The following is a 27,830-nucleotide window of genomic DNA, read 5'->3' on the forward strand; positions in this document are numbered from 1 at the left end:
AGGGACTGCACACAGAAACAATCCCCAAAGGTTGTCTTCTAATCTCCACATGTACACCTTAGTATATTCATTCATGCTGGTGCACATGCACGCGCACACACACACACACACACACACACACACACACACACACACTACATTCTACAAGACCATGATATCTGCTTTCTTTTTTACTTATTTTATACTACTTACTTATTTTTATGTATTTGAGTATTTTGCATACATGCATGTCTGTGCCTAGTGCCCTCAGAGGCTAGAGGAGGCCGTCAGATCCCCTGAGGCTGGAGTTACAGATGGCTGTGAGCCACCATGTGGGTGCTGAGAATCAAGCCTGGGTCCTCTGCAAGAGCAGCTAGTGCTCTAACCACTGGTCCATGTCCACTTTCATATTCCCCTGCCTTATGATAGACAGCTTTTAATTATCAATTTCATAGAATCTAAAATCAACATCTGGGAGATGGGCCTCTGGACAGTCCTGTAGGGGACTGATGTGGGAAGGCCCATGTGACTTGTGGATGGAACCGTTCCCTGGGTCCTAGACAATATCGGACAGAGAGAAGGAACTGGGCACCAGCATGCATCCACCACTCTCAGCCTCCCAGTCATGAGTGTGAGGTGATCAGCTGCTTATGTCCCTGTGTGATAGACAGTACCCTTGAACTCTTCTCCCTTAAGTTACCCCGTCGATGTATTTTCCTCACAGCAACAGGTATGAAAACTGAAACACACCTCCATCTCAGGGAGGAGTCACACAGCGAACTCGAAGTAAAGAAGACGGGAGCTCTGGTGGGTGCCCTTCACAAAGCTGATGGGACCACTCCTGTGACAACAGGAGTCAGAGGTGCACCTTGAGGATATAAAAGGGAGGAACCCGTTTATATACATGTTGCCCACTCGGGGATCACATGGTAAGCGCACCCCATATTGTGTGGCCAATCAGAAGTTCAAGCTTTGGCCTGTGGTAGGTTTAGATGTGGTACAGGTGTGACCACCCGAGGCGTCATGTGTCTCCCAAGCATGACAGGTGGTAGCCCTATTGAACACGTTTCAATTACCTGCACAAGACCTGCACGTGATTGACCCTGATGGCATTCCATCATGAAGAAGCAGGGGTTAGTATGGCCTTGTACCTCCCTGAAAATCTATTATAGGCCTTTAAAGGTTATCAGGAAGGGAGGCTCATGATGTTCCAACCTCTCTCTGAAGATAGCTCACAATTGCTAACGGTGGGGACTCGGGAGAACCCCGCCCTTCCCTGTAGATGTATTATAGACAGTTAGTGGTTACTGGAGTGGCTTAGGAGTTCTGCCTCTCCCTAAAGATAGACAGCTAACAGTTGAAGGGAGCTCATGAGTCCCCACCCCTTTAAGCAGTTAAAGGTTGCTGGGAGAGAGGGGACACGAGGTCTTACCCATTGCTAAGCAGTTAACAATTAATAGGAGGAAGGTCTCACAAGGCCCCACCTCTCTCTGATGGAAAGCTGGAGTTGCTAGGAGGAACAGTTGCTAGGAGAAACAGGAAGAGGCAGTTTCTTTCAGTGGTATGGATGGCCAAACTGGTAGGTTGACAACACACTCACGGAAGTAATAAAATGAATCTCACCGAGTCCAGGCAGAAAAGTAGAAGGACTATTTGAAAAGAGAGATGGGAACAGCAGGAGAGGAAAGAACAGGGTAACTGGGAGAACTATGATGAACGAACATTATAACCATGTATGAGAATGCTGTGTGAAAAACATTATGTGTCTATCACTAATATGCATTAATCACAAGAGAACTTTAAAACTGAAGAGCATTCCTGCCTCACTAAGGCGTGCCCTTTGCCAAGGCGCTTGGAACCATGAATGGCAAAGTTCATTTCTTGTTTGCACAATTATCTCCGGAAGGCTAAAGAAAGATCGCTGGGGATCACGCTGCAAAGTCAACAGAGATAAACAGTAACAATTGTATCAAGCTGGCTTTTTGTTTTGTTTTGTTTTGTTTTCCAGTCATATCTTCAAACAGCCATTCATACAGGAATTAAGCGTGCAATTCACAACACAGGTAAATGCAAAGAGCCCAAACAGAACTAATGAACACAGACAGATTGCTACACAAGCCTCAGGTAACAGCCTCATCTTCCTCTCAAGTCTCCTAGGAGTCCGACTGAATGCACACGCGTGCTTGCAGCACATGCTAGGAAATGTTGACTCGAGGTGAAGTTCTAGGGACTGGGGGTGTGGCTCACTTGATCCGTGCTGGCCTGGCATGCAGAGAGCCTTAAGGTAGATGCTATCACCACATAAAAGTGGTTATGGCGGCACTGAGGAGGAGGTGAGGGCAAGATGATCGATGATCAAGAGTTCAAAGTGAGCCTGAGCTATACAGCCAGCAAAGTTTGAGGCCAGCCTGGGCTACATGAGGCTCTGTCCCAGAAACGGACAAACAAAAACGTATGGGTCTAGGGAGAGTGGGCTAAATTTGTATTTATCATTGCTGCTGCTGCTGCTGCTGCTGCTGCTGCTGCTGCTGCTGCTGCTGCTGCTGCTGCTGCTACTGTTTGAGTAACTGATGACTCCAGGGACTTGTGCATCACAAGCTATGTCAAGTTACACAGGTTCATCATTTAGCCAAAGAAGGGCTACAAAATGTGATCCTCCTGCCTGAGCCTCCCAACTGTCTAGGAAGACCTTCATAAGCAATACAAGCAGTTGGGGATGCATAACTTCATCTACAATTCTGAAATAAAGGACAAGTTATAAAACAAAGAATATACAGCTACCACAAGAAGACCTACAGAGCCAACTCACTTGGGCCTGTGTGGGCTCACAGAGCCTGAACTGCCAACCAAAGAGGACGCAGGGTCTGGAACTAGACCCTGCACATTTGTAGATGTGCAGCTTGGTCGTCGTCTGGGTCCCCTGACAATTGGAGCGGAGGAGTCTCTGACTCTGTTGCTTGCTACTGGGTCCCCTTCCCCTACCTGGACTCCCGGTTAAGCCTCAGAGGGAGAGAATTTGCCTTGTCCTGCTGGAACTAGATGCTCCACCAGGGTGAGGTGAGACCCAAGGCGGGCTTCTCTGAGGACAAGGGGAGGAGCGTAATGAGGGAAGGGATTTGTAAGGGCAGGACTAGGAGAACAGGAGAGAGGGGGTTGTTATTGGGATGTGGAATGTAGCATGTGCATTGTAGGCACCCCTGTACGTGTGTAGCAACCGTGAGTAGCCTGCTCTTTTACCCTCCACTTTATTCCCACGAGAAGGTCATTCACTGAGCCCAGGGCCAAGCTGGCTGGCAGGCAGGAAGCCGTGACAGAGATGGAGTTGCAGAGACACACATGGCCACACCCAGCTTTTTACATAGGGGCTAGGGATTTGAACTCTGGTCTTCGAGTTTGCTCAGCAAGTGCTCTTAGCCACTGAATTGTCACTCCAGACACTGTGTCTTAAGACTCTTTTTAAACTAGTGGGGCTGGTTGACCATGCTACATGGGTAGGCTTTACCAGTGAGGCACATCTCCAGGCTCCGTTTTTGTTGTTGTTGTTCTTGTTGTTGTTTGTTTGTTTGTTTGTTTTAATTAGGCAAAATAGCCAGTAAGAAGTTCTAAAATGGGGGACTGGAGAGATGACTCAGCGGTTGAGAATATTGGCTGCTCTTCCAGAGGTTCTGAGTTCAATTCCCAACAACCACATGGTGGCTCACAACCATCTGTAATGGGATCTAACGCCCTCTTCTGGCATGCAAGTGTACATGCAGCTAGAGCACTCACACACCAAATTTTAAAAAGATGGGGTTAGGGATTTAGCTCAGTGGTAGAGCGCTTGCCTAGCAAGTGCAAGGCCCTGGGTTCGGTCCCCAGCTCTGAAAAAAAAAAAAAGAGAGAGAGAGAAAGAAAGCCTAAACGTACTCTGGATGATTTTGCTACTTTTCCTGCCGTCGTTGTGAACAATTCTTTGACAAGAAACAACTGAAGGGAGGAAAATGCATGGCAGCTGGCAACTGGGAACAAAACAGAAAGGACAGGAATTGGACCAGGCCCCATCTCCAACAACCCACTTGCTCTAAGGTTCCCCACTTCCTAAAGGGTCCACAAACTTCCCCAAACCCCAAATGTTCAAACACACGAGTCTCTCAGGTACAGTGCATATTCAAACCACAGTAGTGGTCAACACAGTTTGAAAAGAGTTTGGCCCAGGCATTAGGATGCTCTGGAGACAGAATTGGGAGGGTGGCTTGAGCCCAGAGTTCAAGACCAGAAACCAACCACACGCCTTCCTGGTTTCATTTATGTTGCTGGGATTAAGGTCCCGAAGAAAGCAACTTTATTTGGCTCACAATTCCTGGGGAAATCAGTGTGGCAGGATTCCAAAGCAGCTGGTCACAAGCACAGTCCAAGGCAGGGACAAAGGCACCCATGTCTTGCTACCTTTTCCCTTCCTGTACAGGACAGGGAGTGATAGCACCCACCGTGCTAAGAGCGAATGTCATTAAAACAAACCCGCACGGCCAACCCAACGCAGACAGTCCCTCGGTTAGACTCTCTCCCCAGCGATTCTAGACTGCGTGAAGTTAACAGATGCCATACCCGAAAATAAAAAATAAATCAATATTAAAAATGTTTTAAGCCTGATCCTCCCTTCTCTGAGAGAAAAGCTATGGTATAAAATTATACAGCCGAAGACATTTGTACACCATGTCTCTTAGGTGCTTTCTGGCATTTGAAACGCGGCCTAGAAAAGTCGAGGGAGGTTAGCTCAGTGATGAAAAGTTGTGCCACCAAATTATGAAGATGTAAGTTCAGTCCCCAGAACTCCTGGTTTTTTAGGTGGTGGGAGAAGCGGATAACAAGTTGACACCAATGTATGTAAACATGGCTACTTATACATACACATATGAATGTATCCATACCTTGTGGCACACACCTGTGATCCTGAGGATGAAATCAGGAGGTAAAGGCTGGGTGGTCAGGCTCAACTATGCTGTGAACTCAAGGCCAGCCAGGCCACATGAGAAATAACTTATACACATAATTGCACGTGAATAGGAATAGAGCGCCAGACCCGCCGAGCACAGCTGCCTCCTGTCTATCTCCGGCTCCCAGAAAAAAAAAAACGAAGTTTGAGGAAAGAGGAGGACAGACCCTCTGGGCAGATGTCGGCTATATTGCAAAACCTACTTCCTGCCCCTCAACACTACTCTTAGTCAAAAACAATAAAAAGAACAGAAGGAACACAGCCTCCAGATGGCAGATGCAAAAGCCCTTATTAGATTTCAAACGAAAACTACTACGACCTTACTTCCACCATGACAAAGGCCGGCTAAATACGAGGATGAATCACAGTGCCCTTCTGAAGAAAAGTCAGTCTGACATCACCTCCAGTCATACTGGCTTTTCAGCAAGCTCACACTGAAACAGACAGAAATAGACAGGAAGGCCGTGGGGGCAGGGGCCCGACGGGTCACACTCAGCCCTGGCTGAGAACTCCCAAACCCAAACCATAAAACCACAAGGACAAGACGAGAGAAAGAGAAAGTGCTTTTGTAAAACATACCCTGGCAGTTCCACAAAGCCAGGCATCGGGTGGAGAAGTCTCACTCCATTTATGGAAAATTAGTGTTTTCCCTTGGACGGCTGCGTGCTATGGATTTGCACTTGGACGTCACCTATTGCTCCTGCTACTGTGAAATAGTCCCTGAAATCAACCGAACAGTCAGTTACCAAAGAGCTACCTGCAATTCTCTAACACAAAACCTCCAGCTCGCACACTGGGTGGCTCAGCAGGGTACTTCCCTTCCATGAATAAGGACCTGGACTTCATCCCCAGCACATTGTAAAAATTGGGTCTCTTGGTACACAGGTATACTCTCATGACTCAGGAGGTGAGGTAGGAAGATCAGTTTAAGGTCATCCTCAGCTATACCCAGTCCTGGGCCAGCCTGAGCTAATAGAGTCTGAATAATCAATAAACCAGGACGGCACATTGGCCTGGCAGACAGGAGACCCGAGTTCCATTCCCAGCACAACATAATCCTGGGTGTACGGTGCACACTTGTCATTTCTGGGCTGCGGAGGTAGGTGGAAGAGGAGGATCAGGAGATCAAGGCCAACCTAAGATACATAGGAAGTTCGGTAACAAGTTTGGTTCCCTGAGACTCTGTCTCACATTAAAAATATAAAAACGTTTTAAAGCCCCATCAACTTGAAACTTTGATAACCCATCACACTAATTGAGGATTAGTTTGTTTTGCTTTGTTTCAATATTTTGTAGACTCTCTCTCTCTCTCTCTCTCTCTCTCTCTCTCTCTCTCTTTCTCTCTATCTCTCTCTCTCTCTCTCTTTAACTTGTATTCTATGTAGGAGTGTTCTGCTGCATATACACCTGGGTGCCAGAAGAGGGCATTAGATTCCCTTATAGATGGTGTGAGCCACCATGTGGCTGCTGGGAATTGAACTCAGGACCTCTGAAAAGGTATCCATTGCTCTTAACTACTGAGTGAGTCATCCTTCCAGCCCCCAAGGAATCCTTTTAAGCAACAATTTGACACAACCTAGAGTCATTTAGGAAGAAAGTCTCAATGAAGGACTGTTTACATCGGGTTAAAGTGTGTGTGTGTGTGTGTGTGTGTGCGTGTGTGTGTGTGTGTGTGTGTGTGTGTGTGTGTGTGTGTGCTGGGGGGGGAGGGCATTTTAATTTAATTGACGTGGAAAGATCTCACCCATGATAGGCAGGAAGTCCTGAACTGTGCAGAGAAATGAAACGGAGTAAGCAAATATTTCTCTCTGTTCTTCACTGCCGATGTGATGATCAGTTGCTTGAAATTCCTGCCTTGACTTCCCCACAGTAATGACCTGTCTCCCGGCACCAGGAGTAAGCTGAGGTAAGCCCCTTTCTCCCTCGTTGATTTTTGTCACTGTATTTTATTGTAGCAACAGAAATGAAACTAAGAAACAGTGAAAGCTCTTTTTTTTCAACCTGAAAACTCAGTGACTCACACTTGCTCAACCAGAGAAGGTGCAGTCAAAACAAGGAGCTGCCCACCCCTCCCCGAAGCTGCTCGGGTGATTATATCCACAGGTCAATTAACTTCCACTCAACCTGCTTCACTTGTCGTAAAATAGCCATGAAATAAGGATGATTTGGGGGTTCCTAAGGTGACAAAACTAGATCATTTATATAGCAGAACTGAACGAGCTACATTTATTCCAATGGGGAACAAAAATGATATATGAAAATACCATCAGGGAGTCTTTAGACAAAACAAAGAAAACAAGAAGGTATATATCAAGGACCAATGAGAGCAGCAAAAGGCAAATCAAGAGTGAACTTGTGGAGTGCAGACATCCTGAGACCGCAGGACAGACTGCCACTTCTGCACACCTCTGCCCACATCCCTGGTCCAAGGAGAAACTGCACAGTGCCTCTGGACACAGGGATATAGGAACAGTCAGCCTCCCGTGCCCGAGGTTCACGTCTGAGCCCAGGACCGAACTGAACCAGCCAAACAGCTCCCTGCACCCAAATCCTGCGGGGGAGAGAGCTAGAACCTCAGAAGTGTGGATACTCCTGAGAAGTCAGAGGAGACTACCCTCTGCCCACAGTCCAGACCCAAGAGGGAATCGCATAGTGCCAACTGTGCCTGCTGGGTGCAAGGACCTGGGAGCAATCAGGGGCAGGACCCTTTGATTCCTGCCCATGCCTAGAGCTAAAAGACAGTCACCAGGAACACCAACACACCTGAAATCAGAGCACCTGTTCTCAGGAAAGGCTGAAAGAAAACAGGAAAACAGCTCTACAGGAGTGCTGACACAGAGGACTACAGCAGGGTCAACTCACTCTCAGAAACAGCAAGACAAGCAAACACCAGAGACAACCCAATGGCTAGAGGCAAGCACAGGAACCTAAGCAACAGACACCAAGACTACTTGGCATCATCAGAGCCCAGTTCTCCCACCAAAGAAAATACTGGATATACAAACACACCAGAAAAGCAAGATTTAGATTTAAAATCACATTGTGTGATAATGATGGAGGACTTTATGAAGGACATAAAGACTCCCTTAAAGAAATGCAGGAAAACACAAGTAAACAAGTAGAATCCCTTAGAGAGGAAGCACAAAAATCCCTGAAAGAATTACAGGAAAACACAATCAAACAGGTGAAGGAATTGAACAAAACCATTCAGGATTTAAAAATGGAAATAGAAACAATAAAGAAAGCACAAAGGGAGACAACCCTGGATACAGAAAACCTGGGGAAGAGACAAAGAGTCGTAGATACAAGCATCACCAACAGAATACAAGAGATAGAAGAGATTATCTCAGGGGCAGAAGATACCATAGAAAACATTGAAACAACCATCAAAGATAATGTACAACACCAAAACCTCCTAGCCCAAAACATCCAGGAAATCCAGGACACAATGAGAAGATCTAAGGATAACGGGTGTAGAAGAAAGGGAAGATGCCCAACTTAAAGGGACAGTAAATATATTCAACAAAATCATAGAAGAAAACTTCCCTAACCTAAAGAAAGAGATGCCCATAAACATACAAGAAGCCTACAGAACTCTAAATAGATTGGACCAGAAAAGAAATTCCTCCTGTCACATAATAGTGAAAACACCAAATACACAAAACAAAGAAAGACTATTAAAAGCAGTAAGGGAAAAAGGTCAAGTGACATATAAAGGCAGACCTAAAAGAATTACACCAGACTTCTCACCAGAGACTATGAAAGCCAGAAAATCCTGGATAGATGTCATACTGACCCTAAGAGAACACAAATGCCAGCCCAGGCTACTGTATCCAGCAAAACTCTCAACTAACAAAGATGGAGAAACCAAGATATTCCATGACAAAACCAAATTTACACAATATCTTTCTACAAATCCAGCCCTACAAAGGATAATAGATGGAAAACACAAGGAGAGAAACTACACGATACAGAAAGCAAGAATATAATTTCCTTGCAATGAAACCAAAAGAGAGACATACAAACATAATTACACTTCTAATAACAAAAATAACAGGAAGCGACAATCACTATTCCTTAATATCTCTCAACATCAACAGATTCAATTCCCCAATAAAAAGACATAGACTAACAGACTGGATACATAAAGAGGACCCAGCATTTTGCTACATGCAGGAAAGACAGACACTACCTCAGAGTAAATGGCTGGAAAACAACTTTCCAAGCAAATGGCCCAAAGAAACAAGCTGGAGTAGCCATTCTAATATCAAATAAAATTGACTTTCAACCAAAAGTCATTAAAAGTGATAAGGAAGGACACTTCATATTCATCAAAGGAAAAATCCACCAAGATGAACTCTCAATCCTAAATATCTATGCTCCAAATGCAAGGGGACCCACATTCATAAAAGAAACCTTACTAAAGCTCAAAGCACACATTGCACCTCACACAATAATAGTAGGAGATTTCAACACCCCACTCTCATCAATGGACAGGTCATGGAAACAGAAATTAAACAGAGACATAGAGAAACTAACAGAAGTTATGAACCAAATGGATTTAGCAGATATTAATAGAACATTCCATCCTAAATCAAAAGGATATACCTTCTTCTCAGCACTTCATGGTACATTCTCCAAAATTGACCAAATAATCATTCACAAAACAGGCCTCAACAGATACAAGAAGATAGAAATAATCCCATGCGTCCTATCAGACCACCACACACTAAGACTGGTCTTCAAAACAACAATAATGAGAGAAGCCCACATATACGTGGAAGTTGAACAATGCTCTACTCAATGACAACCTGGTCAAGGAAGAAATAAAGAAAGAAATTAAAGACTTCTTAGAATTTAATGAAAATGAAGTACAACATACCCAAACTTATGGGACACAATGAAAGCTGTGCTAAGAGGAAAACTCATAGCGCTGAGTGCCTGCAGAAAGAAACAGGAGAGAGTATATGTCAGCAGCTTGACAGCACATCTAAAAGCTCTAGAACAAAAAGAAGCAAATACACCCAGGATGAGTAGAAGGCAGGAAATAATCAAACTCAGAGCTGAAATCAACCAAGTAGAAACAAAAAGGACCATAGAAAGAATCAACAGAACCAAAAGTTGGTTCTTTGAGAAAATCAACAAGATAGATAAACCCTTAGCCAGACTAACCAGAGGTCACAGAGAGTGTGTCCAAATTAACAAAATCAGAAATAAGAAGAGAGATATAACAATAGAAACTGAAGAAATTAAAAAAAAAATCAGATCTTACTACAAAAGCCTATATTCAATAAAACTGGAAAATCTGGAGGAAATGGACAATTTTCTAGGCAGATACCAGGTACCAAAGTTAAATCAGGAACAAATAAACCATCTAAACAACCACATAACTCCTAAAGACATAGAAGCAGTCATTAAAAGTCTCCCAACCAAAAAGAGCCCAGGTCCAGACGGGTTCAGTGCAGAATTCTATCAGACTTTCATAGAGGTCCTCATACCAAAACTGTCCAAACTATTCCACAAAATAGAAACAGACAGAGTGCTATCAAATTCCTTCTATGAAGCCACAATTACTCTTATACCTAAACCACACAAAGACCCAACAAAGAAAGAGAACTTCAGACCAATTTCCCTTATGAATATTGACGCAAAAATACTCAATAAAATTCTTGCAAACGGAATCCAAGAACACATCAAAACAATCATCCACCATGATCAAGTAGGCTTCATCCCAGGGATGCAGGGATGGTTTAATATATGGAAATCCATCAATGTAATCCACTATATATATAAACAAACTCAAAGATAAGAACCACATGATCATTTCATTAGATGCTGAGAAAGCATTTCACAAAATTCAACACCCCTTCATGATAAAAGTCCTGGAAAGATCAGGAATTCAAGGCCCATATCTAAACATAGTAAAAGCCATATACAGCAAACCAGTAGCTAAATGGAGAGAACTTGAAGCAATCCCACTAAAATCAGGGACTAGACAAGGCTGCCCACTCTCTCCCTACTTTTTCACTATAGTACTCTAAATCCTAGCCAGAGCAATCAGACAGAGAAAGGAGGTCAAAGGGATACAAATTGGGAGGGAAGAAATCAAAATATCACTATTTGCAGATGATATGATATTATACTTAAGTGACCCCAAAAGTTCCACCAGAGAACTACTAAAGCTGATAAACAACTTCAGCAAAGTGACTGGGTATAAAATTAACTCAAACAAATCAGTAGCCTTCCTCTACTTAAAGGATAAACAGGCTGAGAAAGAAATTAGGGAAATGACACCCTTCACAATAGTCCCAAATAATATAAAATATCTTGGTGTGACTTTAACCAAGCAAGTGAAAGATCTGTATGACAAGAACTTCAAGTCTCTGAAGAAAGAAATTGAAGAAGACCTCAGAAGATGGAAAGATCTCCCATGCTCATGGATTGGCAGGATTAATATAGTAAAGATGGCCATTTTGCAAAAACGGATCTACAGATTCAATGCAATCCCCATCAAAATTCCTACTCAATTCTTTATAGAGATAGAAAGAGCAATTTGCAAATTCATTTGGAATAACAAAAAACCCAGGACATCGAAAACTATACTCAACAATAAAAGAACTTCTGGGGGAATCACCATCCCTGACTTCAAGCAGTATTACAGAGCAATAGTGATAAAAACTGCATGGTATTTGTACAGAGACAGGCAGATAGATCAGTGGAACAGAATTGAAGACCCAGAAATGAACCCACACACCTAAAGTCACTTGATCTTTGACAAAGGAGCTAAAACCATCCAGTGGAAGAAAGATAGCATTTTCAGCAAATGGTGCTGGTTCAACTGGAGGTCAGCATGTAGAAGAATGCAGATCGATCCATGCTTATCACCCTGTACAAAGCTTAAGTCCACGTGGATCAAGGACCTCCACATCAAACCTCAAACTAATAGTAGAAAAAGTGGGGAAGAGTCTTGAACACATGGCACTGGGGAAAATTTCCTGAACAGAACACCAATGGCTTATGCTCTAAGATCAAGAATCAACAAATGGAACCTCATAAAACTGCAAAGCTTCTGTAAGGCAAAGGACACTGTCATTAGGACAAAACAGCAACCAACAGATTGGGGAAAGATCTTTACCAATCCTACATCTGCTCAAGAAGTTAGACTCCAGAGAGCCAAATAATCCTATTAAAAATGGGGTACAGAGCTAAACAAAACATTCTCAGCTGAGGAATATTAAATGGCCAAAAAGCACTTAAAGAAATGTTCAAAATCAGGGAAATGCAAATCAAAACAACCCTGAGATTCCACCTCACACCAGTCAGAATGGCTAAGATCAAAAACTCAGGTGACAGTAGATGCTGGCGAGGATGCGGAGAAAGAGGAACACTCCTCCATTGTTGGTGGGATTGCAGACTGGTACAACCATTCTGGAAATCAGTCTGGAGGTTCCTCAGAAAATTGGACATTGAACTACCTGAGGACCTCTCTTGGGCATATACCCAAAGGATGCTCCAACATACAACAAAGACACGTGCTCCACTATGTTCATAGCAGCCTTATTTATAATAGTCAGAAGCTGGAAAGAACCCAGATGCCATTCAACAGAGGAATGGTTTAAAAAATTGTGGTACATCTACACAATGGAATACTACCCAGCTATCAAAAACAATGACTTCATGAAATTTATAGGCAAATGGAGTGAACTAGAAAATATCATCCTGAGTGAGGTAACCCAATCACAGAAAAACACACTTGGTATGCACTCATTGATAAGTGGATATTAGCCAAAAAGCTCAAATTCCCCAAGATGCAATCCACAGACCACAGGAAGCTCAAGAAGAAGGATGACCAAAATGTGGATGCTCCCACTCCTTCTTAAAAGGGGAGAAAATATCCATAGGAGGGGATATGAAAGCAAAGTTTAGAGAAGTGACTGAAGGAACGGCCATTCAGAGCATGCCCCACATGTGGCTCATATATATACAGCCACCAAAACTAGATAAGATTGATGAAGCTAAAAGATGCATGCTGAAAGGGACCGGATGAGACACATCCAGAGCATGTCCAATACAGAGGTCAATGCTAGCATCAAACCACTGAACTGACCCCCTTGGGGAGAATTAGAGGAAGTATTGAAAGATTTGAAGGAGCTTGCAACCCCATTAGAACAACAATGCCAACCAACCAGAGCTTCCAGGGACTAAACCACTACGGAAAGACTATACATGGACTGACCCAGGATTCTAACTGCTTATGTAGCACAGAATAGCCTTGTTGGGGGCACCAGTGGAAGGGGAAGCAAGGTTGGACCCCCCAGTGCAGGGGAATATGGGGGGGCAGTAAGGGGGATGAATGGGGGAATACCCATATGGTTGAGGGGGAGGGGATGAAGGGCGTATGGACAGGAAACCAGGAAAGGGAATAACATTTGAAATGTAAGTAAAGAAATATAACTAATAAAAAAAAAGAAGAAAAAAGAGTGAACTTGTGGCCTTAAAAGCTTCAATTGCATTAAAGGAATGAAATCAGGCCTGGGGGTGTTGTTCAATGGTTACAGCCCCTGCCTAGCACCCTCAGTGAGGGGCCAGGGGCAAGACTCAGGGGAATAGCCCTGCCTAGAAAGTCTCAGTGAAGGACTGCGGGCGTGGCTCAGGGGTAGAGCCTCTGACTATCAAATGTTTAAACGAAATAAGATTCTTTTATTCGTTCACTTCACAATTTGGAATTTACTCCAAAAAAAAAAAATACTTCCATATGTAACTCCTAGAACATTTCACATTAAGGGGGATTTTAAAAGAACAAAACTAAGAGCACAGGTTAGAATAATCACAAGGTGAAAATAATTATGTTCATGGCAAAAACACAGAACTAATGAATAAGTCAAGACTTCCAACTCTTAGTTCAAGAAGGAGATGGCACACAACTGTAGTAATCTGAACAACACACTCTCCGTTCAGAAAACTCACTAATCCTAAGAAACTATGAATCATTGACCCAACGATGTTAAAAGGGTTTTTAAAAGGCAAAACAGCAACAAAGAGATTTTAGCCTAAACTCACCACCTTGTATGAAATGTGTGTGTCTGTGTGTGTGTGTTTGCTCAAAAATTTCTTCCCACAAAGATTTTAAACCATAAAATTTTCCAAGAAATTTCTCAGTTGTCCAAGGACAGATCAATTCTGATTCTTTAAAATGGAAATGTGCCTAATTCACTTTAAGTGACTAGTAGATCGGATAACAAAACTTAATGAAGAGATTGCAAAATGAAACAGACCAAAAACATGGCCCAATTTCACTCATGAACAGCGATGGCGAAAATCCAAGACACAAAACAAAGCAAGCCTTGCCAATCAAGGTCACCACCGCACCAAAAGAAAAGTTCAGTGAGCAAGTTGTACCCACAGCATAGCAAGGATGGCCTGGCACCGGAAAGCCCCTTGAACATGGCTGTCAGGTGATAGAGGTCATTGTTAAGACTTAATGAGTTCTGGATTCTGTTCCCAGCCTGGAGCTTGCCAAGTAGTCTAGGCTAGCTGGCCAGAAAGCCCAGTGATCCCCCTGGCCCTGCCTCTCCAGAGCATAGACTGCAATCATGTTGTACCTCCACGTCTAGCTTTTTCCACACTGTCTGATGATTGGTATTGGTTACTAACTTGACACAGTCTAGAAGTGCAGTTCTCAACCTTCCTAATGCTTCCTAATACAGTTCTTCATGTTGTGGTGACCTCCCACAAGCCATAAAACTATTATTATTGCTACTTCATAACCTTAATTTTGCTACTGTTAAGAATCTAGTGTAAATATCTGTATTTTCTGATGGTCTGAGGGGAACCACTGAGAAAGAAGTCACAACCCACAGATTGAGAGTCACTGGTCTAGAGTCACGTAGGAAGGAAGGAAGGCCATCTCGTTGGCCTGTTAGCATGAATGCAGGATATTTGTTCTGACTCTTAGGTGGGAAGACTCTACCACTGTGGGAGGCATAATCCTGTAGGCCCAGATCCTGGACCTTACAACACTGGAGAAAATGAGCTAATGCACTAATGGGTATTAATTCATTGTTCTCTGCTCCTGGCTGCGGATGGGATGTGACTGACTGTGCTGCTCTGACTTCTCGGTGACTGATGGGATGTGACTGACTGTGCTGCTCTGACTTCTCGGTGACTGAGAGGGTTCATGTCGCCTGAGCTATGAGCCAAATTAACCCTTTCTCCCTTAAGTTGCTTTTCTTCAGTTATGTTATCACAGCAACGAGAAAAAAACTAAGTTATGTTGATTCTGGGGATCAAACTCAGGTCCTCTTTACTGACTGGGCTATTCCCCAATCTGCAAAAAGATTTGTCAACTGCATCAGGAGTTGGCTCCGGCCGAGGATTTTTCCCCATCGACCCTTCACCATCCCCACCCTATGTCTTGTCCACCACACCCATGCTGCTTTGCTGAAACTTTTCCTGAGAGGAAGAAGCCAAGAAGGAACTAGAGCATTCTTGGTTCTTGGTCAAACATAGATGGACACACTCAGCCCTGGCCAGTTGCTACCCCTTCCTGTTTCCTCCTCTAATAGAAGAGTGTCTTTGTTGAGCTGAATGATCTTAAAACACTGCTTCCTCTTTTCTGGGACTGTCAGGGGCACGGACACAGAATAAACAGTGTTGAACTTCATATTTGGGGCTACGTATTGTTTACCTTTAAAGAGAGAGAGATTATAACATAGGAGGAAGGACTTATTCTGACTCAGTCTCAGGGTACAGCCCATCACAACAGGGAAGCCATGACAGCAGGACCACGAGGTGGCCGATGAATGCTAGGATCCAACCTTCTTTCTCGTTATATCGTCCAGAACTCAAAGATGGGGAACAATTCTCTCTCTCTTCCCACCTCAGTTGACCCATCTAGGGATGTCACCATAAACACACCAGAGATTTATGTCCTGGGTGATTCTCGATCCTGCCGGGTTGATAATGTTAACCTCTGCAAGGTGGGAATTCAAGCTGAAGAGAATTGAAAACTAAGAAATATTTTTACATGACCTGAAGAGGAGCTATCGGAGCCGGAGAGATCAGTCAGTGAGTAAAGTATTTCTGATGAGCTGAGTTCAATCCCCAGAACCCACACAAAAGCCAGGTGTGGTGCCCGTAGCCTGTGATCCAGATGCTGGGGCTTGGGGCGAAGCAAAACCAAGACTGGGGTTATAGCTCAGTGGTATATTTGCCTAGTGCGCACAAGACCCTGGGTTTGAACTTCAGTCCTACAAAAGTTAGTTACTTATTACTTAAAGGAAAAGGAGTGACACAAGTGAGCTCTGGAACAGAGGTGTTTGCAGAAGCCCTACTTCAAATAACTGAAGAGAGGAAGCACCACAAATGTGGGCCGAGTGGTTAAACTGGTGGGATCCATACGATAAGCTGTTAGCCACAAAAAAAAAAAAAAAAAAAAAAAAAAAAACAGCAATCAGGACTTCATGAAATTACTACATGAGCGGATTTTCAGAACATGGTTCTCAGAGAAAGGGAAGCAAGAACGCATACTAAGCTATATATTATCTGGTTCTGTGGAATCTGCCCAGAGCAGGTGAATCTACATACACACTGGCAAGCTGATGGCTCCTTGCCAGGAGCTGTGGGAATCGGGATTGGGAAGTAAGCAAAATGGATGTAGGGTTTCTGTAGAGGGGTAATAAGAATGTTCCAGAAGCAGAACATGGGGACAGTGACACTATATTTTTATACTATATGTACATACTAAATATATTTTACCACAATCAGAACACAACGTTTTAGCCAGGATTTCTAGACTCCCAACACTCAGAAGACTGTCAAGAGTTTGAACTGATCTAGGACTACACAGTGACGCTTTATCTCAAAGAAATCCAACATTCACATCCCCTCCACTTGATGAAAGTTCTAGCCGGCACGGGGAGGAGAGACACGCAGAACACACACACACACAGAGCTGAATCAATGTCCCTGGCAGCTCCCTGGGGTACGTCAGGTGTTCTGTGACAAAGAACAGATTTCAATTCCCACAAGGATCTGGTGACAGGATAGGAAATAACTGGTCAATGAATTTCGTCAAGCCAAAGAAAAACCAGTTAGACCAGTTACCAAGTCACCAGGCAAGCCAGCCGGAACCACCTCTTCATAAGTATGCATTGCCCTCTATCCAGCGTCTTCCATAAATGACTGGGACAAAAATTCTCTCACAACAAAAACAGAAAAATTAAGCTTCCCCTTGACATCCCTAAGAATCTTCCAGAAAACTGTGCACTTACCAGATAAGTTTTCATATTCATCATTAGTGACTGAACACTAGGGACAGGGGAGATGGTTCAGTGGGTAAAGTGCTTGCCTGCGAGCATGAGGGACTGGAAAATAGACCCAGGAGGATCTCTGGGACTTGCTGGCCAGCCAGGAGAACTACCTTGATAAGATCCAGGTTCAGCGCAAGAGAGCCTGTCTCGAAAAATAACATGGGTGAGGCAGCAAGATGATTCAGCAGGGAAAGGCATTTCCCACCAAGACTACCTGGGGACACACACACGTGGTGTAAGGAGAGAACCAACTCCCTCAAGTTGTCTTCTGAGCTCTACAAGCACACTGTGGCACACCACTCACACATTCATTCACTCATATATTCTCTCTCTCTCTCTCTCTCTCTCTCTCTCTCTCTCACACACACACACACACAAGAGATAGATGATAGATAGATAGATAGATAGATAGATAGATAGATAGATAGATAGATGATTGAATTTATAATTAAATAAGTTAGGGATTAACAACTAATAATAAAACATAACAATATACCATGGTAAAATTATGTAAATGTGTTCTGTCTCTCCCTCCTTTCCTCATCTCAAAATACTTTTTAAGCCTCCAGCGCATCACTTAAAGGAGGTTCACAACCTGTAGGTCACATATCTGATATCCTGTGTATTAGATATTCACATTAAGATTCATAACTTTTGCAAAATTACAGTTATCAAGTATCAATAAAATAATTTTATGGGTGGGAGTCGCAACAACACGAGGAAATGTATTCAAGGGTCACAGCATTAGGAAGGTTGAGCATCACCAACTTAAACCCTTTGCAGCTTCTCTCTAACACGTGAGAATTATCGGCATGTCCGCTTAAGCCTTTGAACTGATATTAGGTAAGATGAGTATTACTTGAACATGAGCACTGGGAGACAGCAGCAGTCTGTGGAGCCAAGATGGCCATCAGCTGACTAACAGGAGCAGAGCAAATACCTGTGGAAACGCTGGATAACATCCCAGTCCCACCCCAGAAGGAACGGTGCAATACCCCATGAATCTATTTAAAATGGTGCTTTTAAAATGTGAATTCTAGGGGCGTGGCGGTTTTCCAATTATTGTGTCTATGTGATGGTATACGTGTGTGTGCTTGCATGAGGAAGGGAAAGTCTATGATGCAGTCTTGAGTGGAGTGGATGCTGTGCCGATGTCCTCTGCAGAGCAATGTGGCTCGTGGTCCAGAGCTTTTTAGGTTTTCCCTTGGCTCACTGGTCCACTTCCATTGTCCAGAACGCTCTCCCCATCTTCCTAAGTTGTCTCCTGTCTCTGCTTCCCACCACAGGTGTCTGATCTAATTCACCGCACTCCCCAAGAGTTCCCGAAGGGTTCCCGTAAAAATCTAACCCAAAGGTCCAAAGATTCAACACCCATTGAATCTTTAGTCTCGGGTGGGGGCAAAGAGAAGTAACACTTCCTCCCCTCCCTCCCCTGCTTCCCGTGAGCTAATCCCTAAACCACCCACTCCCTTTCTCCCATTCACTAGTCCTTCCCAGGGACTTTTACAACATGTGAATGAGGTCACTTAAGCCATAAACCGTTAATGAACTGCTCTCTTGGACATCAAAACACAATAAAAGCTGGCACTCAGTACACAAATGCCCAGGTACAGGGAAGGGAGGCAGAACAGCCACGGGGAGGGGGAGAGTTTCTTCTTCTTCTTCCTTCCATCCTCCCTTCCTTCCTCCTTCCCTCCTTCCTTTCCTTTTCCCTTCTTTCTCTCCTTTCCCTCCTTCTTTAGAATAGAAGGTCTCCTTTTTTCCTTTCTGTCTCTTTCTCCTTTCCTTCTCTCTTTCGTTCCTTCTTTCATTTTTTCTGGGGTCCAGGGTTTTGCTATAATTTGGGGTGCTCTCACATTTGCCATCTTCCCGCCTCATTCTTCTCAGGACTGGAACTGCAGGTGATGCTCATTGGTTTATGCCACAAACAGCTTCCAGAGTCCCCAACAGCTCTCTAGGAAGCACACGGAAACCCCAGTAAACCTCATAGGTGGAGAGCTCCCTGGAGCGGAGGGCGGAAGACTTTCCAAACGGTAATAGTTAAGAGTGAGCAGAAGGTCGTCTTAGGTGTAGAGTGCAAGGCATAAAGAAAGGAATGTGGAGGTCAGTTCAGAGCTCCTGCCTAGAATCCCCCAGCGAGGGGCTGGGGGCGCTCACTGCTCTGCAGAGGGGCTGGGGGCGCTCACTGCTCTGCAGCACAGCTCGGTCCTCAAGTGCGCAGGGCTTTGCTTTGGAGTCAGTCCTCATCAACTCCACCGCCACTCTCCGGTAGCCCTGAACATTCGGGAGCATTGTCTCCACTGAACAAGGAGGCTCGCAAATGAAACTGACAAAGGATGAACAAGCTTCAAAGAGGAAAATTAAATTTAGATTTCCAAAGCCCACATAGGGCCTCCGCCGACAGGGAAGGGTGGAAGCAGAGAAACCCTGAATGATAAGTAAACATGTTTTCAAAGGCTCTGCCCTGAAATCAAACACATACAAAGATAAACTACAGGCTTCTCACCCACCCCAGGACTTTGTGAAAGTTTTTTTTTTTTTTTTAAACAGCACTCAAAGGCCAGTTCTCTCCTCTCAAGGCTAGGAGTCCAGTCCACAGGTCCAACACTTCTGGAAAGCCATTTGGCAATCCAAACCAGGAGCCTCTGACCCAGAAATTTCATTTCTGGAAAACAAGCCTAAAAGAAACACACATGGAGCCGGAGTTGTCACGGCAGCTAAGAGCACTTGCCCTTCTTGTAGAAGATCCAGGTTCAGCTCCCAAAACCCACAAGGCACCTCAGAAACATTAGTAGCTACAGTTTCAGGGATCCAACACCCTCTCCTGACATCTAAGGGCACACATGTAGTGCACAGACATCCATGCAGGCAGAACACCCATACACAGAAATAAAAATTACTGCAAATGAATAAATAAATAAAGCTTGAACCTCAAAACAACCAAATTCTTTTTTTTTAATAAAACCAAAATAATCCAAGTAAGTGCCTTATAACTCAGAAGGCTAAAGATATGGAGGCAGTAGATCCACAAAGGGAACAGAGAGATAGCTCAGTGGGTAAAGACGCTTGCCACCAGCCAGATCGCCTCCATTTGATCCTCTAGACCCACACATGAGGAAGGAGAATTATTCTCTAACCTCCATGTTGGTCATGGCATCCCCATATTCACATTTATAATACATAGACACACACATGGAGAGATAAATGATGTTGGTCATAATGATAAAGATAGATAGATTATAGATCGATGATGGGTAGATAGGTAGGTAGATAGGTAGATAGATAGATAGCTGATAGGTAGATAGATGATAGGTAGATAGATAGATAGATAGATAGATAGATAGATAGCTGATAGGTAGATTGATAGATAGATAGATAGGTAGGTAGATAGCTGATAGGTAGATAGATAGATAGATAGATAGATAGATAGATAGATAGATAATAGTTAGATAGCTGATAGGTAGATAGATAATAGGTAGATAGATGATAGGTAGGTAGGGAGAGAGAGATAGCTGATAGGTAGATAGATGATAGGTAGATAGATAGGCAGATAGCTGATAAGTAGATAGATAGATGCATAAATAGATGATAGATAGCTGATAGATAGATAGATAGATAGATAGCTGATAGATAGATAGATAGATAGATAGATAGATAGATAGATAGATAGGTAGATAGATAGATAGCTGGTATATAGATAGATAGAAGCAGATAGATAGATAGATAGATAGATAGATAGATAGATAGATAGATAGATAGCTGATAGGTAGATAGATGATAGATAGATAGATAGATAGATAGATAGATAGATAGATAGATAATAGGTAGATAGGTAGATAGTTGATAGGTAGATAGATAGATGATAGGTAGATAGATAGGCAGATAGCTGATAGGTAAATAGATAGATGCATAAATAGATGATGGATAGATAGATAGATAGATAGATAGATAGATAGACAGACAGCTGGTAGATAGATAGCTGATAGATAGATAGATAGACAGACAGACAGACAGCTGGTAAATAGATAGCTGATAGATAGATAGATAGATAGATAGATAGATAGATAGATAGATGAATTTTTACATTTCCTTTTCTGAGTATCTCTTACAAATTGACTTCTATGATCAGATAAGAAAAGCATGCTAAGTCAAATCCATACTCCTGCATAGACCACTCCTCAATCAAGCAGAGGACCACAGAGACATCACTATCCAGCATAGAGGGTGGCAAACAGCTCCCAAAAGAGTCTGACCCCCTATTTATTTTTCATATATAAAGTTTTTTTACACATATGAACACATATGTAAAAAAAATCTTGATAGCTAACTGTGGCCACTTGCCTACTACAATGGCCAAGTTTCAGTTCCATCAGAGATTTCACTCCTCACAGTCTCAATAACCCACAGTTAACTGTACAATATCCAATGGGTATACCTCACAGGTAGGGGGATGCATGTATTTTTATGGAGATCCTAGGGTTTGGACCCCACAGCCTTCATCACCTAAACGTTCCCAGGAGTCTACTGCCCCTGGGTCTACTAACCATGAAGGAATCTTTAGAAGGCGTTGCCACCTTCAACATACCTTTCTGACAATGACTGTGTGTCCAGCACCGTTCCACAAACTGCCCATTGATGACGGTGGCAGGGCAGTTGGTCTTGCCCTTGGCTGTGCCTGGACAGACGTCCCCACATTCCTCATTGTCATCTTTGTTCAGTACAATGTAGTTGTCCTCCACGGAATCCAGGATGCGGGACCAGTCGATAGTGGCCAGGTAGCAGAGTTCATTATTCTTCTCGATGCGGACAGAGCCCCGGGTGATGTTCATGAGGTTGTAAAGACCCAGCTCCTTCAGGTGGACCATCTCGAAGATGACCAGGGCATAGTTGAAGAAGAGACGGGAGCCTCGGATGACTGTGAGGTTTGGGAAGAGGTCTTTTAGACTTTCTAGGCCATAGACACGGAAAAGAAGCAGGTAGTCTGTGATCATGATGAGTTTGGGGAAACTGAGGTCTCGGAAATCTTCGGGTCTGGTCTTGAACATCAAGAGGATCTGCAGATGGCCCTCAATGACCGAGCAGTTCTCCAGCTCATGCAACCTGGTCAGGTTGTTCCGGATGTCCATTCCCGGGCACACTAGAGGACAGATAATGAAAGCCAAGCAAAGTAGGTCAGCCAGGGACTCTAGAGCTGCTAATGGAACTAGAGCCTAGAGTTGGGGAGACAACAAAGTGTTTGTTGTACAGGTGTGAGGGCCTGACATCTATGCCCAAGACCATGTGATAAGCTAGTGCAACAAAATATGTCTGTGAGGGCTGCAGGCCTTCAGAGACAGATGGATCCCCAGGGTTCACTGGGTTTCTTCTACTAGTGAACTCCTGGCCAGTAAGAGACCCTGTCTCAAGAAACAAGATGGGGGGCATGAGGAAAAACTGACCCTTGAAATTGGTCTTGGCCTCTGACACACACACACACACACACACACACACACACACACACACACACACACACCAGGGGTATATATCACAGAGCACTCTAGGTCAGCATGGCATATCACAGACTCTCCTGCACATCTGCTCTCACTGCTGCTCTGCTCACAGCTGAGAAAATGTCTGCCAACAGACAAATAGATAAAGAAAATGTGGCACATATTATATATATGTTTCATCCTGAGCACACACAGGACATGGTGACACACACCCATAATCCCAGCATTTAGGAGGTAGAGACAGAAGGGTCAGAAGTTCAAAGTCATCTTTGGCTATACAGAGAGTCAGGGGGCCTGCCTGGGCTATTTGAGACCCTATCTCACAAAAGTAATAATAATAATAGATAAGAACAAAGATGTGGGATGTATAAGCAATGGGGTATTAAGCAGAAAAGAGACCAGTTGGGGTAAAGAAAGATACCAATAGATGAGCAGAGAGCCAAGGACAGATAACACAGCAGGGGTGATAAACCAGATACGATCATATATGCATAAAATGACATAGCTTGGAACCCATTCTTCTATAAGTCAACCAGAAGACTTAATGAAGAAAACGAACCAGGACTCCTTTTCAATCTTCCTGGTTGTTAACAGTATGTGAAAGCTCTCTTTCCTTAATATTCTCACCAGCATTTGTTATTTCTTATCTTTATGGTAGCAGCCATTGCCCCTAACTGTGGATGAACAGATAATGGTATACAGTGTGCCAGGCGTGGTGGCCACCTATAACTCCAGTGATCAAGAGGCTGAGGCAGGAGGATTATGAATTTAAAGATAACCTGCGTTGCATAGAACGGGTTGGGAGACATAGTTCAGCTGTAGAACCCCTGCCTAGAATCTCCCTCTGAGGAGATGGGGCGATGGTTCAGAGGTAGAGGTCCCTGCCCACTATACAGAAGGCCCCTACCCAATCCAAGGTGGAGAAAGCTACCATTAGGACCAGTGCCAGTTTTGTGGTCACCCACTGTGGGCTCTGCATTTCAAATTCCTAAGCCAGCCTGGATGAATGGCTCTCCCTGTAAAGCAACCGTGCCTAAATAATTCCTTTCAGAAAGCAAAGAACATAATTCCTTTGGCAGGCCCAGTTCGAAGCCGTAACATAATCATCACCCTATCTGTGAGGCAATCGGCTCAGCAGGATTACTGAGGGTTGAGTAAGATGTCCAGTGCAGAGGAAAGAGCAGCTGACCTAGACCAACCGACCCCAGCTCAGTGCCCCTGAGCCTCGGCAAGGAAGTTCTTCAGGAAGTGACTGACAGGAAAAAGGACGTGCTCGCATCAGAACGGGGCAAGGAAAAACCAAGTGTGTTGGTTTTGTGTTTACCCACCTCCCTGGCTGACTCCGCTTCCTTGGCCTGCCCTCCAGATTACCAAAGTATAATTCCCCTTTACCTGGGTGTGATAAGCACTTCCCAGGAAATCCAATCTCCATTTCTTTTTTTGCCCAAACACAAAGGGAGTGCAGATCTCCTAAGGGTGGTGTGCCTGCCAATTCCAACACAATCCACAGCTTCCCATGGCCCTGCACACGCCAACCATAGTCCTTGGTATTCCCGAAACCCTCCATCCCTTAAGCCATGTGTGCTGATTAGTTTTATTAACTTGACACAAGCTTGAGTCGTCTGGGAAGAGAGAACCTCAATTTAGAAGCTGCCTTCATCTGACTTGCCTGCAAGCCAAGTGTGTGGGATATTTTCTAGATCGATGACTGATGTGGGAGGGCCCAGCCCACGGTGGGTGTTGCTGCCCCCAGCAGGTAGTCCTGGATTGTTTTAGAAAGCAAGCTAAGTAAGCCAGGGGAAGCAAGGCGTGAGAAAAGTTCCTCCATCGTCCCTGCTTCAGCTCCTACCTCCCAGTTTTGCCTTGAAGTTCCCACTCTGACTTCCCTTTGTGACCAGCTACAGTCTGTAAAATGAAATAGACCCTCTCCTTCCCAGGAAGCAAAAATAATGCTAAACAGTTACTCCCTCAAACAATTACAAAGCTCCTTGTCCCCAGTGTCACATGACCTGTCAGGAGCAATAAAAGGAATGATGAAGTCAAGATAAGAGACCAGGCTTTGGAATGGTAATCAGTAGGGTATACCTGTGCTGATGTTTACTGCCCCCCAAATATGGGACGTACATCTCTAGTGAGTCCATCTTGTGTACTTGCAACCCACACCTCCAGCAAAGGACAACAGTGTCATCCCTCCTCAGAGGCCTCCTACTATGTTTTTGAGACAGTTTTTCTCTGGCTTGGAGCTCACTGAGTAGACTGAGTGGTCAGGTGAGTGAGCCCCAGGCATCCCTCTTTCTCTACCACTCCAGCTAGGATAATAAGCATGACCCACCAATACGGATTTTTAGGCTCCTCATGCTTGCAAGATCAGCCCTTTATTAATGGTGCCATCTTCCTCAGTTTCTTTTTCTTTTCCTCTTCCTCCTCCTCTTCCTCCTCCTCTTCCTCCTCCTCTTCCTCCTCTGTCCCTGCTTCCACAGCAAAGGCAAACAGTTTACAAGCTGAACTATCTCCCTAGCCCCTTCTGGCTACTCCCAAGCACTGGATCGCAATGTGTACACAGCACACTCTGCCCAGCTCCAGGCCATGATCCCTTAGAGCCATTCTGTCCCTTCTCTGTGCTCCTTTACACGTGACTTAGAACTTGTCAGAGTCACACTCCTTAGGGTAGCATTTTCCTACCAACCAGAGCTCCCTCTGCACCCATACAACCCCTTATTTATTTATTTATTTATTTATTTATTTATTTATTTATTTATTTGTTCCAAAACACCCAGTATCTTGAGGCAAATAGACTTTTTTAAAGGTCCTCTTTAAAATCAACTCTGGAGCCACTGAGATAGCTCAACAGATAAAGATGCTTCCCCAGACCTGACGACTGAAGTTAGATCCCTGGGACTCACATAATACAAACAGAATAACATCCTCTGACCTGCACACAAGCACCGAGACACACCTGTACACACGCACACACACACCACAGAGACACAGCTACTTAGGAGGCTACAGTAGAAAACAGAATAGTTTGAGCCTGGCAAAATAATGAAACCCTGTCTCCAAATGAGAGAATCTAAGCTGGAGAGACGGCTCAGTGCATGAAGTGCTACCTTGCAAGCCTAAAGGTCTGAACTCCATGCCTTGGTAAGTGAGCGTTTATAATTTCCATACCAGGAAGGTGGAGATAGGCACCTCCCTGGGGATCGATGGCTAGCCAGGCAGACTACCATAGTTTAGACCAGTGAGAGACCCTATCTGAAAAAAAACAACAGGTGTCTGAGGGACAGCACCCAAGGTGCTGTCTGACCCCCACATGGATGTGCACATATGTAAACACACACACAATATACAGGCATGCACATACACATGAACACACGCACGCACAATGCGGGGAAATCTACTCTGGGAATGACCCACAAAATAAGCACAATTTAAGAAGACATTGCAAAAGTGATTTGGGGAAGCACATCCAGAAACTCTTGGATTTGGTGCTCTAGCAACCCACACAGAGCATATTAAAATCAATTAACATAAAAGTCACACACTTATTCATGAGGAAGTTAGAGGCCCCAGCCCCAAGCAACAATAAAACCACCACCCTACCTAAGACACTTGCCAGCCTGCTTCTGAGCAGAACAGGAAGCCCCCTGCAATGGTACAGAGAGAGCTTTGAAGAGATCAGGACACCAGCTCAAACCCCAGGTAGTCATACCAAGCAGATCTGAAGTTCCTGGCCAGAGACACCTCAATGGCTCCCACACATGGATATAGTGACAGAGACTCATAGATGTAGTGTGTCAAGGTTAATCTTGATTGACATGTAGACAGGATCTAGAAGCAACCAAAAGACAAGCCCCTGGTATATCTGGGAAGTTTCTACGCTGGGTTAACTGATATGGGAAGACCTAGCCTGAATGTGGACAACCCTATCCCATGGGCTGGGGTCCTGGGCTGAAGAAAAAGGAAAGAACACGCAATTTTGAAAGGACTTAGTCAAGGGCTAGAGAGGCAGCTCAGTGGTAACACACTTGACCTACAAATACAAGGAACACAGTTCTGATCCCAGCACCTACATAAACGACAGTAGATGGGTAGTCTGTCTGTAATCCCATAGATGGGCAATCTGTCTGTAATCCCATAGATGTGCAGTCTGTCTGTAATTCCATCAATGGGCAGTGTGTCTGCAATCCCATAGATGGGGCAGTCTGTCTGTAGTCCCATCAATGGGCAGTGTGTCTGCAATCCCATAGATGGGGCAGTCTGTCTGCAATCCCATAGATAGGCAGTCTGTCTATAATCCCATAGATAGGCAGTGTGTCTGCAATCCCATAGATGGACAGTCTGTCTGCAATCCCATAGATAGGCAGTCTGTCTGTAATCCCATAGATAGGCAGTGTGTCTGCAATCCCATAGATGGGCAGTCTGTCTATAATCCCATAGATGGACAGTCTGTCTGCAATCCCAGAGATGAGCAGTCTGTCTCTAATCCTATAGATGGGCAGTCTGTCTGTAATCCTATAGATTGGCAGTGTGTCTGTAATCCCATAGATGGGCAGTCTGTCTGGAATCCCATAGATGGGCAGTGTGTCTCTAATCCCATAGATGTGCAGTCTGTCTGGAATCCCATAGATGGGCAGTCTGTCTCTAATCCCATAGATGGGCAGTCTGTCTGGAATCCCATAGATGGGCAGTCTGTCTGGAATCCCATAGATGGGCAGTCTGTCTGGAATCCCATAGATGGACAGTCTGTCTCTAATCCTATAGATGGGCAGTCTGTCTGGAATCCCAGTACTTGGGAGGTGATGATGAGGACGCCCAAACCTAACTAGCTTGATAGAGTAGCAGAATAAAAGAGCTCTGGTTTCAAATGAGAGACCCTGCCTCACTTGCCTCACTGAAAACATACAACACCAACCTCTGACCTCCACTCACATGCATAGCCAGGTGCACTCATACGCATGCAAACATGCATACACATACACATTTCAATCCACCACTGATACAAAATAGAGAGAGAGAGAGAGAGAGAGAGAGAGAGAGAGAGAGAGAGAGAGGAGAGGAGAGAGTGGGTTCAGTTGGGAA

The 27,830-nt window shown here is 44.3% G+C and overlaps 1 protein-coding gene across 4 annotated transcripts in view; it reads right to left on the reverse strand.

The window, feature by feature from the left end:
- Insr (insulin receptor) overlaps window positions 1-27,830 on the reverse strand; it is a 138,141-nt gene that overhangs the window by 92,390 nt on the left and 17,921 nt on the right. For all 4 annotated transcript variants that reach the window (XM_063271068.1, XM_039089097.2, XM_039089096.2 and 1 more), the window contains exon 2: window positions 21,848-22,399. In XM_063271068.1, coding sequence (XP_063127138.1) covers window positions 21,848-22,399 — 552 coding nt within the window. The remainder of the gene's footprint in view (window positions 1-21,847; window positions 22,400-27,830) is intronic.

Source organism: Rattus norvegicus, chromosome 12 (genome assembly GCF_036323735.1).
Source record: "Rattus norvegicus strain BN/NHsdMcwi chromosome 12, GRCr8, whole genome shotgun sequence".
NCBI lineage: Eukaryota > Metazoa > Chordata > Mammalia > Rodentia > Muridae > Rattus > Rattus norvegicus.